At 36.1% G+C, this 15,547-nt stretch overlaps 1 protein-coding gene across 4 annotated transcripts in view; it reads left to right on the top strand.

Moving 5' to 3' along the window:
• Positions 1-15,547, top strand: part of ARHGAP21 (Rho GTPase activating protein 21) — a 128,732-nt gene that overhangs the window by 82,595 nt on the left and 30,590 nt on the right. For all 4 annotated transcript variants that reach the window (XM_058532582.1, XM_058532579.1, XM_058532580.1 and 1 more), the window contains exons 7-8: positions 806-860; positions 9,357-11,253. In XM_058532582.1, the coding sequence (XP_058388565.1) occupies positions 806-860; positions 9,357-11,253 (1,952 nt within the window). The remainder of the gene's footprint in view (positions 1-805; positions 861-9,356; positions 11,254-15,547) is intronic.

Below are 15,547 nucleotides of genomic sequence, written 5' to 3'. Positions count from 1 at the left end.
GGTATTGAAGCACTGGTTGGGAACAGCACCACCATCCTAGCCTTATCTAAATGTAGTTGCAGATCACAGGACTAGGTATAATTTACCCTTTTGAACTTTTTTAAGCCTAGAGAAACTTCTCTGTTATTTTTAACAAGAAATTTACAGTGCCAAAATAAAATAAGACTTTGAGCTGTTCCTATAAAGGCTCTAAAATTAAATCATAGAGAAGAAAACAAATGGTTGAGATGCTATATAGTTTTTTAAAATAAGGAGGCATTTTGATAGTTGTGATGGTAAACTCTGATTTTCTTCACCTCTGAGGCCAACAGGGTATGTTTCAAAATTGGGATGTTTAATATTGCTTAAAATGTTAAATTTGAGGGTTCTTTGGTTATTTTTATGTTAAAGTATTTTTAACTTGATAAATAGAATATGTGGTAAAAATTTGTAATTTGTCCTGTGACCTGAAGTAATTATGTAAGTAATTATATACTGATGAGTTTTGTTCCAGGACTATTTAATAAGTAATATACTTTATATTTCTAAGTGAGAAACATTAGAAATGTTATAAAGAAGACTTGACTGATGATGAATAGCTCAAACATATGGCATGGTGCCCTCTTTCATAAATAATTAGCTTATATATATATAAGTGACTTCTTTTCATTTTAATGATTTGGATTTGAAAAGTAAAGATTTTAAAAAAACAAAAATCGAGTTCTTAAGCAACTTGAAAAATACTTCTGAATTAACTAGTTTTCCTTTATGTCTTTTTTATACACTTCCACTTCTCCTAAAATAGTGTATGTATATTCAATTTCAGTGACACAACATTGGAACTTAGTGTTATGCCAAAAGATGAAGACATTCTCCAAGTGGTAAGTTTTATTTATTCAAATACGAATTGTTTTATAGTCATGGATGTTAATGAAAATCCTTTAAAAATGGAGATGGATTGAGTAAAAAGAAAAAAGAATCTAGAAAAAAGACCCCAAATCCTCTGGTTCATTTAGCAGAGTCTGGAATTCTCTACATCTTACCCCCTAAAAAAATCATTGTCAATTTTTTGCATTTAAGTGACATGAGAATTTTTTATTGATTCCACAGCAAACTCTTATTTTTGTCATTTGGAATGAAATTTCTGAAGAGTTTGCCCCAATGTTGCATTCTAGGTAGTCCTTTGACCGAAAGCCAAAGCTTAGAGTACAAGTGCATATCCCGAGGAATTAGAATCTTTTTTTTGTTAATACAAGGACAGAAATTTTATGGAAGCCATTTCTTAATTTTCCAATAAGTATTACTGTTTGTAAATTAACTTACCAAGCAGTTTTGTTAACAGTGTCAATTCATTCCATTGGAAGTAATGTTCACAATGAATGGAGTCTACAACTTAGGGGAAAAATACGTTAGGGCTTTAGAGAGGAAATGAAACTATATTGTTGAAAACTTGAGCATTTAGTCTAAAATATTTTTCTTAGTTTTAGGAGGAAAATAAATTGAATGGAATCCTTAACTCCTTTATTAAGCTTAAATATTGCTGAGAGTAAAAAGATGATAAAATAGATAAATTTCATTCAACAAAATAATACTTTTCCTCAATTGACTTTGCAGTTCAGTAGAATAAAACAGCATGAGCAAAACCATTTAAGTAACACTCTGAAAGCTGACAGTTAGATCTAGGAAATGGCAATGGCCATGGAAGTTTGTGTGTTTTTTAATTTCTTTTAGTGAATAGTTGGGTTTTTTCTTATTCAAGAAAAATAGGGAACTTATGGAATCTTTGTGATGGGAATGGAAATGGTAATGTTATTCATTTGTAAGACGTTATTAGTTTGAACCTAGCTCAACAAAAGTCCTAAATACTCTTCTCTAAACATTTTTTTACAGACTATCACTAAAGCTGATAGTAATGATTCAGTTTATGCACTGACATGTAACATATAATCAGCTGAAATCTATGGAGATCAACCTTGTTTTTTCAACGCGTGTTGATTTTATTTAGGAATGGCTTTTTACTGATAGCAGATTACTCTTCTTAAGTGCACAGTTCTGTTTGGGTTGGGGAGTCTTAACAAGGAAGGTGCACTATGCACGGTAGTTTTCCTAGGCACACGGAGCTAGTTGGGGAGTTCCTACCCTGATGATTCAGCACAGTGAGACAGTAGCAGACGTAACCATTGAAGGCAACGGAAGTCACTGGATTAGAAATAAATAGGGGATTCGCATCTAGTGCTCCACTTAGAGGACTAGGAGATGATGCAGAGATGGTAGGGAAGGCTTTCCTTGAATCCTTCTTGCAGTCTGATGACTCAAAGACAGATGGACTTCCAGAGGGAACTGTTTTCTCATCTTCAGTGGATTCTTTCCTTGCCGAGGTGAAGGCACCGGTTGGATGCTGTTTGGAAAAGTGCTCATTTCACAGAATGGCTGGCATTGTGCTAAATTCCTAGGGAAGGAATCAGAGGCAGAATCACCATCATAGCCTGCTGTGTGATTGGTGAAGAGCAGCATCAGTGGAAGGAATAACTTTCTAATGATGTGATCAGTGGAAAATTAGGTTAATTAATCTGTCTTGTTATATTTTATGTAAGACAAATACATTTAAATAAAGGTAAAATACAAAGCATTGCAAACACAGGGAATAATTGGTTCACTAGGCTGACATGAGCACACAGATCTTTAAGATTCATCAGTAAAGGGTTCTGTTACATTGTAACAAAGTTCATTTTTAAACAAATTATTTGAATTTTTTTTTTTTTTTTTTTTTGGTGAGCAAGATTGGCCCTGAGACTCTGTGCCAGTCTTCCTCTGTTGTGTGTGTGAGACACAGCCACAGCATGTCTTGATGAGCCGTGTGTAGGTCTGTGCCCAGGATCAAACCTGTGAACCCCGGGCCCCTGAAGTGGGGTATGTGAACTTAACCACTCTGCCACTGGGCTGGCCCCTTATTTGAATTATTTTAATCATAAGAAATTAAAAGCTCATACCCTTAATGATAAAAGAAAATCCCACTTTTAAACCCAGCCTTAATTCATATTTGAATGTACTATAATTCATTAGGAAATCAAAGTAGTGTATTAATTAATGGATACTATGCATGGTTCCCTAAAAGGCATTAGGATGTGGCAACTTCTTTTCTACCTAAATGTTTTTAGCTAGAATATCTACAAATGTCATTTTTAAAGCTATTATAAAACACAAAGAGAATCTAGGATTTAAAAAACCACATGTAGAAATACTTCTGTAACAGCTTCTAGAGCTAAAATGTTCTATCATGGGCTTTCAGAAGTATTTATCTTGGTCTTAAATCTGTTACCCAAAATATATGCTTTTAAAGATGAATTTGTCCCTGTTAGGTTGAATATTCATTGTCAAGAAAAGTATACATGAACATTTTTACAGCCACTGGAAAAGTTATTTACTCAAGGGAAAGCCTATCAGCATTTATATATATTTGCCTGGGCAACAGCGGGATTGAGCATCCATGGGGTTTTGTTTCCTGAAGTGATGTATGGACCAAATTGTTCTAGAAGTGCTCAGCTTAGCTTTGAGAGGTGACATAGAAAATTTATTTAGTTTAAAACTTTACTCATGTAAAGACAGGTATGTAATAAATTTCATAATTTATAGATGACCCTGATAGCATGTCGAAAAACATGAAGTAAAGTTAAGAATAATTCATTGCATTTTTAAACTAGTGCTGGTAATAGTACTCCTGTGCTTGGCAGCCTCATTTTTTAACCCAATATATATTTTCTAGATTAACAATATGAGTAATATTCCATTCATTTAGTCATTTTCACAGTATTTTATAATGATGTTTTAGACGGTGCTATCTTAGATTTATATTTTTAAGGTATCATTATAAAATAAAAAGCATTTCCTGTTTCATTTTCAAGAAAACAGAATGGTTTTTTTAGCCTCTCAAATGTTGTCTGTGTATGAATGAAGTAGCCACCACCCGTCACATCACCCAAACAGTGATGCTAACCGGAGAAAATACTTGCTTGAATGGACTGATGATGGGAGAACTAGCTCCAGGCATTCTTCTCAGTGGATACTTCAAGATATTTTGTTAAGTGTTTGGCTCAATGGACTCAAAATTAAATTTTAAGTTGATTGGTTCTGATAGCTGTGGAGATTCTTGGGTGTGTCTAATGTTTGAGTGGGGCATTTTGAGCCTACTTTGTGCTGTTCTGTGTTAAACATAGCAAGGTTAAACAACTTTTCTAGTGTGATCCATGCAGGTCTGAGACTAAAGGCAGTACTCTAAACCACAGTCCTATACTGCCATTTGGTACTGATGAGGAGTTTAAGTAGCTTACCATAGTCACACTGCTAGTTAGTGTCAGACCTTTATTCTAACTCACATCTCTGGGCTCTGAGTCCACACTCTATTTGCCACTCCATGAAAATGTGATATAAATTGAAAAATGTAATTTAACCCAAGTTTTTCTTTGGGTTTATTAGAATTACATTCAAAAGAATCATTTCATACGTTCCATAATCAGCATAATATTCTACTTAAAGTTAGATATCCGTTTGTCAAGTGTGGATCAAGGTGGTCCTGCCTAGAGTAAGGGAAGCAAGAGTAGGAATTCTGGAGGGTTCTTTCATACTTTCTTCTTTTTAAAAATCAGTTTTTAAGTAATTATAAGAATAGTACATGCTTGTTAGAAAAGTTTCAAGTATTTTAGAAAAGTATAAAATAAATAAAAGTCCCTCCCCATTTACAGCAGCCCCTTCTCCCATGCCCCACTGTGGGATGTTTGGCATGTATTTACTGTACAAACAGACATATGGTTACTTTCACTTTTATCATAGATAATGGCATTAAGATAACAGGTCAGCCTGTTAAAAGGTGAAATGGTAGGCAGGGATTTTAATCTTATTTATTCTGTAGGGTTTTTTTTGTGTTTTTACCATTTAATAGTGTAAACATCATACATATGGTAATAGCGATTTTTATGCAACTCTACTAAAACTAAACTGAAAGACTATTTTAGGATTATTTAGTTACTGTTAGGCACTGTACATATAATCAAGGTCCAGAGGGTTAATATTAAATTTTATTTAATATGCTCTTTATAATTCTAATTCCAAATGAAGAATTCTGTGGGTCATTTTTCTTTCCTTACTTTTTCTGCCCCCCACTTCCCTTTTTAAGAACTTTGTGGATCTATAGGCATAATAAGGCTGCTTCTATTCTATTCTCATTAGGTATGGCTTTTAATTTTAAAATATAAAGCTTTAAACTACTAAACTACTATAAAATATAAAAGTTAAGTACAAGGGTAAAGGAAATTCAAGAAAGAATGTGGAATGTTATGTAAAAGGGCTAAATGGAAAAAAATGGCTAAAATTTTTTGTTATATCCTATTGAATTGACAAGAGCTAGTCAATTGGGAAAAATTTAAGTGTCGTCCAATTCCATCAAAAGATCAGCATATATTGTTCTTTTTTGTGTGTGAGGAAGATCAGCCCTGAGCTAACATCCATGCTAATCCTCCTCTTTTTGCTGAGGAAGACTGGCTCTGAGCTAACATCTATTGCCAACCCTCCTCCTTTTTTTCCCCAAAGCCCCAGTAGATAGTTGTATGTCACAGTTGCACATCCTTCTAGTTGCTGTATGTGGGACGTGGCCTCAGCTTGGCCGGAGAAGCAGTACGTTGGTGCACGCCTGGGATCCGAACCAGGGCCGCCAGCAGCGGAGCTCGTGCACTTAACCGCTAAGCCACGGGGCCGGCCCCATCAGCATATATTGTGAAGTTTCCATTTGGGCTTAAAACAAACGTAAAAATCAAAATTATTAAGAGCCAAATATACAATTCTAAGACATTGATTTCAAAAATTTCTAGGCCATATCATTTCAGACAAACTTATTAATGCCAGATGACTTTGACATCATTATGTAAGAATTATAAATTGGCATCATTATGTATAGATTACTTTGTTTAAATGGCATTTTATGCTGTTTAACTGGTGCCCACTGACAATTCAAAGATCTCCAATTTGGGGCTTTTTAACCAAGCACTCAAGAGAAATCATGCCATGGGCACAGCCGTGAGCAAGTTATAGTTTTTAGTTCTGTTCCCAAAATATAAAACCTTATCAATGGGGTCCGTGTTCATCTCCAAGGGTTGCATGTTGTAATCTATTCCAGTTGCTCCACTCCAGTGTTTGCCTAAGCCCTGATGAATACCTTCCTCCTTGAAGGAGTCTGTAGCCTTCCTTAGTAGGCAGTTTGTTTTCTCGTGGAACACTTTAAAGTCATCACGGGAGAAGAGGATTCCTTAAAATGCAGATGGTCTATTTCTAATTTACTTCCCTAAACTTAATTCTAGAGCTAATTTGTGTCTATCCCATTCCTCTCAGAATAGCCATAGAAGTTTATTCCCATAGAATAATTCCCAGGTGTGTCCATGCCCTACCTGCAACACATACTAAGCTACGGTGGCCTTAGGGCACTGCTAATTTACCCATGGATGTTAATTGAGAGGTATTGGTTCCCAAACTTTATGAAAATGAGGAACTTTTAAATATACAGATAGATAGATAGATAAACAAATTCAGTAATGCTCTTGAATAAATTTATATTTTATTTCTCTCAACTATATCTGCTTACATTAGACAATAGTACTGTATGGGTAAGGCATTCTATTTAGTCAGTCCACTGTTAATGCATGGTCCATGTGTATGTATTTAAGGACTCCTTGCCATAACTTTACCCAGAAGTGGGGACCCATGAATATAGACTATTTAGTATTTAGAGTTTCTATATAGGAATCTTAGAGATGTCTGCAGTATGTCAAATAGTTCTCAAGTAACTTAATAGTTCTGGTTATATACTTCTATTATTAAAAGATAATATTCCTCCCCAAATCTGAATAAAGGATGCATCTCTAAATTATTAGTTCTAGAACAGCATTCCCAGCAGAAATTCTAGTCATGTTAACACCTCTGGAAAAAAATGGGTTCCATGGCCAAATAAGTTTGTAATTTCCCTTTGAGTTTTACATTGTACGTTAACGTAACAGAAGTTTTTAGAAGTCAAGAAGCCTACCAACCACTCTTTCCTTATATCACTCACCACAGAGAACACTCTGCACCCCCCCTTTTCAAGTGATGCATAATAAAATTGCACGAATATGCTGCGGGAAATACTGTACCAGAGAGTTCACTCATCCAGACAGTTTTCCTGTCGTGGAAAAGTATTGGTGTGACTTACTCAGCATTAAAAAGATAGGCTTCTTATGTCAGTGGTACATACTCAAAATATATATTTTGATTGATATATTCATGCCTTAAAAATTTTATGGCACTCATGCTTTCTTTTATCTACTTGGCTTTAACTTCTCACTGCCTTCTGGTTTATGTTCTATAATATTTATTATAATAGTTAAAAAGAATTACTCTGGAAGTAATGTTTTTTATGTCTTTTCAGCAGTTATTTTCATAAACTAATAAAACAGGACAAAAGGTACAGTGTTGAAAGGTCTTGGTTTTCGAGTGAAACTTATTTAATAAAAGTCATTCTTTTTTCCCAAATCGTAGTGGAAGGCACCTGCAGTCAGCTGACAGCTTGTGGGTAGGCTCTGATTTACATGGGAAGGAGGAGGTTGTACTATTTTAAATGCATAATAGAGCGTTTGTTTCGTCATCTGGAAGCAGCTCAGGGGAAATGAGAGATGTTAATGTTGCTCTTGTGGAAGGGAAGCTTTGTAGCACGTTATCAGACAGCAGTGCATATTGAAGAAAATATCTGTTAGGAGAGCATGTCACCAGATATATTTTGCTTTCAAGAATAATAGAGAAATCAAATAAGAACCAGATAAAAGCCTGAGAAAAAGATGCTCAAAAGGATACTGAAGTTATTCTTTATGCTTCACTGCCCTTTACCTCTCTTGGTACCTTCCAGAGAAATCAGTATAGATGTATTTTTAGCTTGCTGTTTCCAGCATCAATATGACAACATGATTCTGTCTTTATATCAGTAAGCAGCTTCTACTATGTTTTCCTATTTTCTGCTAGCTACAATTTACAAAGGATGTCACAGCTCTGGTAAGAAATGCACAGAAGCCGTTTGCTTGCTCTTTTAAGTCCTGTTTTGTAGAGATGTGTAATAAGCCAATCTGTTAAAACTGTTAAGTTTGCTTAGTGAAACCCCTCCATAATGTTAATCTTACTAATTTGCAGAATGTTGTGATATATGGTTTTCTTTATTTTTTATTTTTACGTTGGGTTGCTTTTGTATCCTGTACCTAACTGGTGTTAAAACATAATGTTTATCTGCATCTGTTTTTTTTTTTAAGGGCCTCACCCTCTCTCTTTCCCACCACTTTGCTGTTATGTTTGTGGCTGTGCTTGAGCTTTGCAAGCCGTGTAATGCAAAGACAGGATACGATGATAGTCGTGAATTAAGCTTGTTCTGATTAGGGGAGGGTGTGTAATGTGATACCACACCTAACTGTCTCTGACACTGAACCCAGTCCTGAGTTACATCAGTTAGCTCTGTTTTGTACAGTCGCTGTATTTAATTTCAATTATTCTTAAGTTTTTAAAAATACTGCTAGATAATTTCATAAATAATGAATAAAAAATCATTTGAGCTGCATGCCTGCCTGTTAGTAACAGAGAGATGTCTCCTTATAATGAATAAAAGAGACCAAATAAATTCGTACAATGTAATTTTGCATTAGCTTAAGATAAAATATATAAATTATATACAGAAAGATAAATTAACCCTTTTTCATACCTTATGCCTTTAATATATGTTCTTACTTTCTCAAACATGCATATTCCTCTCATTTTAGATATTAAAATACTTAGCATGGGTGTCAAAGGACTTAATTTATCAAAATGTATTATTTTTAGGGCCTCAGTAATCATTAATTGACACGATACTGTTCAATTAATTATGATAGCAGTAGTGCTTAAAACAAAAATATGTTTGATTAAGATTTTTAATATTTTCACCTTCACTCTGGCAAAAGATCAGCGTCTTTTGCTGAGATTTATCAGGCAGCCATTTAACCTGTCGACTGCTGGAAAATCATAAAACTTGAATGGGAAAAATTTTAGAAGCAACATGGCTATAGCTAATTGGTGGGGGAAAAATTTGGTGTGTTTCAGATCTTTTGAGAAAATAAGCAATTGTAATTTGTATTTGTTGCAAATTCTACGATTTATTTGATTTCTGAGAGACTAGCCCCTTTCTAAACTTGTGGAGTGCCTTGTGTTTGTATGCATGCTTTAGTGAATGTCACTCAGGAACAGGATAGGGCACAGTAAAAAAAAAATAGCGTACTGCAAGAGTGGAAATTACTATTCTTTTTATGAATTTCAAATGACACTTTTCTCTCATTTCTGTGTAGGCGTATTCTCAAGATGCCTACCTGAAAGGCAATGAAGCCTACAGTGGCAATGCCCGCAATATTCCTGAACCTCCACCAATTTGCTATCCCTGGCTGCCATCTGCCCCTTCAGCCATGGCACAGCCAGTTGACATATCTCCTCCAGACTCATCATCGAGCAAACAGCAAACCAGTACACCAGTACTGACGCAACCTGGCAGGGCCTATAGAATGGAAATACAAGTGCCTCCATCACCAACAGACATTGCAAAGTCAAACACAGCAGTGTGTGTTTGCAATGAGAGTGTAAGGACTGTCATTGTACCTTCTGAGAAGGTTGTAGATTTATTAACTAGTAGAAACAACCATACGGTTCCTTCACACAGAACTGAAGAAGTGAGGTATGGCATAAACGAGCAGACCTCCTTAAAAACAGTGTCAAGAACCACATCACCATCGTCATCAATTCCCACGGCCCATCTAATTCATCAGACTACAGGCTCCAGATCATTGGAACCTTCTGGAATTTTGCTTAAATCTGGCAATTACAGTGGACGTTCAGAAGGAATCTCAAGCAGTAGATCTCAAGCTGTGGATTCTCCTTCTGTGTCTGTTAATCACTATTCTCCAAACTCCCATCAGCACATAGACTGGAAAAACTATAAAACTTACAAGGAGTATATTGATAACAGACGATTGCACATAGGTTGTCGGACAATTCAAGAAAGATTAGATAGTTTAAGAGCAGCATCTCAGAGCACAGCAGATTATAACCAGGTGGTACCCAGCCGCACTACTTTGCAGGTACGACGCCGAAGCACCTCTCATGATCGAGTGCCCCAGTCTGTCCAGATTCGGCAACGCAGTGTGTCCCAGGAGAGGCTGGAGGATTCTGTGTTAATGAAGTATTGTCCAAGAAGTGCATCTCAAGGAGCACTGACGTCCCCATCTGTTAGTTTTAGTAATCATAGAACTCGTTCATGGGATTATATTGAAGGACAGGGTGACACCTTAGAAAATGTCAATTCTGAAAGTCAAATACCTGATTCAAATGGAGAACGAAAACAGACTTATAAGTGGAGTGGGTTTACTGAGCAGGATGATCGCCGAGGTATTTATGAAAGACCCAGGCAGCAAGAAATTCATAAATCTTTCCGAGGGTCGAATTTTACTGTGGCTCCAAGTGTTGCTAATTCTGATAATAGGCGAATGAGTGGCAGAGGAGTGGGAGCTGGGTCTCAGTTTAAAAAAATTCCGTCGGATCTAAAGACACTGCAGTCAAACAGAAACTTTCAAACTACTTGTGGAATGTCACTGCCTAGAGGTGTTTCACAAGACAGGTCACCTCTTGTGAAAGTCAGAAGTAATTCTCTGAAAGCGCCTTCTACGCACGTCACAAAACCATCCTTTAGCCAGAACTCGTTTGTTGCTATCAAAGACCAAAGACCAATAAATCACTTACATCAAAACAGTCTATTGAATCAGCAGACATGGTTAAGAACTGAAAGTGCCCCCGATCACCAGGTGGAGACTGGGAAGCCCCCCTCTTCATCTGGAGCTTCTGTTAAGCCTGTCCCTCAGATGAGTGAGAACCTTGGCACTTCCGATTTAGAATTACCTGTCACTCAAAGGAATCAAGATGCAAATTTACAAGAGGCTGAAATTCAGCAGTTGAATACTATAGATAATAAAGAAACTGTCGTCCTAAGAGAAAAACCTCCATCTGGTCGCCAGACACCGCAGCCTTTAAGGCATCAGTCTTACATCTTGGCAGTAAATGACCAGGAGACGGGGTCAGACACTACCTGCTGGCTGCCCAATGATGCGCGTCGAGAGGTCCACATAAAAAGAATGGAGGAAAGGAAGGCCTCGAGTACCAGTCCACCGGGCGATTCCTTGGCATCCATCCCATTTATAGGTGAGCTCATTCATAGGCATTGGGGGTCACGTCGAATATTTAACAGATCTGCTCAGCAAAGTATTTCTAGTTCAGCAGGCACAGAAATTTTACACTGCGATTTTAAATCATTTGTTCTGAATTTCCTCCACTGAGCTAAAGCCAGAGTCATAAGCTTATACCCTCAAAAATTATTTCTAGTTGTAATTTTTCTTTTTTTTTTAACTTTTTGTACTCAATACCCATTTTTAATTTTTATTTTGATGAAACAAATTCCCACCATCTGGGGCCAAGAGACTCAGGAAACTAAATTCTACCTAGTTGGTGATTCATCTGAATCAAAGGCCAAGAGGGGAACAGTTTTACTAATTAGTAATCAACCTTTCTTTTAAACAGTGCTTCTTACTTTCTAAAGCTTGTTTCCTTGTAAATTTAACTTGAGCTGAACCAAAAGACCTCTTCATTGCCAAATTACTTTGTCTCAGAGTACATCTTGGAATAGATTTGGAAAAATGACTTAAGTTACAAGCATGTGCCCCAATCTAACAGCTGTCACGTTTACTGAGTCATTAGTCTGCTCCCCCACACTCCGGGTGTATTCTCCACAAAACAGCCAGTGTGATGTTTTAAAAATATAAATCAGATCATGCCACTCACTGACCAGAATGCTGTGTACTTCCTATGTCACCCAGAATAGAATTCAAAATCCTACCGTGGCCTGCAAGGTCTGCCATTATCTGCCCCTCAACACCACTCCAGCTCTCTGACCCCATCTGCTGTCTTCCACGTGTGTGCATCCCAGCTTCAGCCACGCCAGCCTCCTTGCGGTCCTGGAATGTGCCAGGCATGCCCTGCCTCAGGGCCCTGGCACCGCCACTTCCCAGCCCTGGAACACATTGCACAGATATTCGCAAGACTGTCTCCCTCACTACGTTTGTGTTTCTGCTCAAATATTTCCTGATTTATCAAAGCAGCCTTTCCTGACTAGCCTCTCTAAAGAAGGTAGCCCACATAGACACAGACCCTGACATTCTCTAGCTCCTTAAGCTACTTTATTTATCTTCTTATCACTTGTTTCCACTTGACATGTTTTGCATTTTTTGTTTCTTATGTTTATCTGGAGAGCTAACACATAAGCTGCATGAAAGCCAGGATTTTAGATCTTTTGCTCGTTTCTGTATCCTGAATACCTAGAACACTGCCTGGCATATAGAAGGCACTCAATAAATATTTGTTGAAATAATAGGTTAATGATAACTTTGAGATGATGGTTAAATGTATAGCAAAACCAAAACAAAGTTCTCAGCATAATTACTAGGCAGCTCTAAGATATAAGCTACTAACAGGAGTATTATAATCATTTAATAAATGAGAAATTTAAGCTCTAGAGAAATTAATAAGCAGTAGAGCCGAGGACTTGACTTCCCTTATGGAGCCTCATCATAGAGCACATCTCCAGAGGGCACCATTATAGAACGCATTGTGGGGAACACCCACTGGAGTTGGGTTATGTGGGGGCCTTGCTCTGAAGCCAAGGCCCACTCTTTCTCGGTCTGTTAGCCCATAGGTTCATGAAGAGTTCTTATAATTTTACAATATAATGTGCTTCTTTTTGAGTAATATTTCAGAGTTTTCCTTTTCTAGAGAAACTTAAGCTGTTGAGCTATTGGACTGTCAGGTGGCACTAACAGAATCAGCTTTAAAAAAAACATTCTACATAACTTATATTTTTTATAAATATGATATATTCAAGTTGTAAACATTGTGGGGAATCTTAAACTAAATTGTACTCATATTTACATCTGAACCCTTAAGGCCAAGCGCAGAGAATAGAACTTTACAGTAGATGGAACCTTATACATTATCTAGATATTTAATAGAAAATAACTGAGGACTAATGATTGTTTTATGATTTTTTTAAACCATAAAAAACCCTACAACCTGTGACTGTATTTCATAGGCCTGTGAGATCTTACCAGAATAATGGCCTCATATTTTCTTTCTACTTAATAGAATCAATATAATCAGATTATATTGGAGTAATAAAAAGTGTGCTAGCTGTATCTGTTAATATTTCTTCCTAGTTACTACTAAGTACAGGAATAAATCAAAAAGTCAGTTAGGTTATTAAGGAGAGAAATTGGCTAAAACATAAAATAAAAATCTATGTAATTCTATATACATACAGATTGAGAAGAATGATTAAAATAAACCATTTTGTTTATTCATTAAAAATAAAGATGCTCACTGGGGCCATCCCAGTGGTGTAGCGGTTAAGTGCGTGCGTTCCACTATGACCGCCCAGGGTTCGCAGGTTCGGATCCCGGGCATGCACCGACACACTCCTTGTCAAGCCACACTCTGGTGACATCCCATATAAAATAGAGGAAGATGGGCACGGATGTTAGCCCGGGGCCAATCTTCCTCAGCGAAAAGGAGGAGGATTGGCAACAGATGTTAGCTCAAGGCTAATCTTCCTCACAAAAAAATAAAAGTAAAATAAAAATAAAGATGCTCACTAATTAGTTCTGATCAGATTCTACTTTAAGTACTTATTAGAGTCTCCTTTATAGTTCCTAGTGAATATCTTTTGTTTTATGAATCGTGACTTTTAAAAGTCACCCAGCATAGAAATGTCTTTATAGTCCGTTTATTTCATATATGACTCCTAGCACCTTACTATATAGTATATGATTACTATGATATATGTTATACCATAACCAGTGGAATAGGGTAGAATAAAGAACTGAAATACGAACACAGAATCTAATTAGAGACTGTTGTTAAGTATATAAATAACCAATCAATAAAAGAACTTTCAGCATTTCATTAAGTATAAGTTCCAGAATTTAATATTGAAATTCTTATTGAGCTTTAAAGTTTTATCTGACCCATAGGTGTTTCTCTTTCCAACCTAGTTATTTTAAAAATATATATTTTAGTGGGATGGACACCAGCATTGAAATGGAGTAAAAGAGACTATTTGCAGTGTTTCCCAAAATATTTTTCAGGAACACTAATTTAATTTGATTAAGAAAAACAAAAAAGAGATCAGTGATCAAATAAATTGAGAAATGCTGGATTTAAATAGTTAAACAAGTTTTGTTTGTCTTTACCATAGAACTCTCAGAATCATTAATGTGCTGCTATATATTTTCTACACAGGATATAATACAATTTTTCTCCGAAGTATTTGACCATGAATCCTTTCATTTAGAGTATCTCAGTTTAGTATATCATAAAACACACTTTGGAGAATGTTGGTCTATACTCCATGCTATTTGGTGGAACATTTAAATTAAAAGGAAAATAAGAGAGAAATTAAGGTTGGTTTTTGTATTGTCACACTCCAAAATCTTATATTCTGTGATTTTAATAATTATTTTTGTTATTTGAAAACATTATAGACTAATGCAAGAATAATAATTAAGTGCCTTGGCTTTGTTCCCAAAATATCAAGGATGCAGCTAATTCATTTGTTTACTTATCTATAATACAGAGCTAATGCTGTGACTTACAGAAGGAAAATTTTCCAACGTTTTGTCAGACATTTAACATCTGATATTTCTTTTGGTTCACAAAGGTTTAGAAAAATGAAGAGAATAGACCATTTTATTTGTTTTTAAATTAGGAATATCAGTCATTAACAGTATTTTGTTTACCTACACACACACACACACACACACACACACACATGCATTTTATGAAGCTTCATAGTAAGTCCTGAAAATAAATTTCAACTTCTTTTACAAGTAAACACAAAACACAAAATGAGTAATGAGTTCATAAGTAATTTGACATTTAGTAGCAGGAATTAAGATGTATTCTATAATCCTGTCTTTCTATGTTTCTTCAATTTATGCTACACTTATAACTATTAATATAAAGAAACTATAACTGTGTTACCCAGACCCAGAGTTCATCTCAAATTCATTTTCTCCTCTTTTTTGCCGTATTTCTAATACTCTTGCTTGTTCTTCTCACCCCAAAGTTGGCCAGTATGTGTGTGTTTAGTGTTAGCCTAAGCGAGGTTGAATTAGATTAGCACAGCCTTATTGGCACTGCCATTGTAAACCAATTTAGAAGTTTTAAAGCTTATAAAATATATACATATAGCTAGATTACAGTGTCTGTACAGGTGAACTGAGTATCTGAAATTTACCCAAAAGGAATGGGAGTGGGTGACTCACCTTATATCCAGCTTCTCCCTTTGGGAGCTCTTGTCTCTAATGCCAACAGTAATATAGGAGGATGCAGGGAGCACCCAGCCCCTCTTTTGTACTAATATGTACTGACTCTTTCTACAAAGCGAATA

The sequence above is a fragment of the Diceros bicornis genome, chromosome 36, assembly GCF_020826845.1.
Source record: "Diceros bicornis minor isolate mBicDic1 chromosome 36, mDicBic1.mat.cur, whole genome shotgun sequence".
Lineage (NCBI taxonomy): Eukaryota > Metazoa > Chordata > Mammalia > Perissodactyla > Rhinocerotidae > Diceros > Diceros bicornis.
This window is presented reverse-complemented; position numbering and strand designations above follow the sequence as displayed.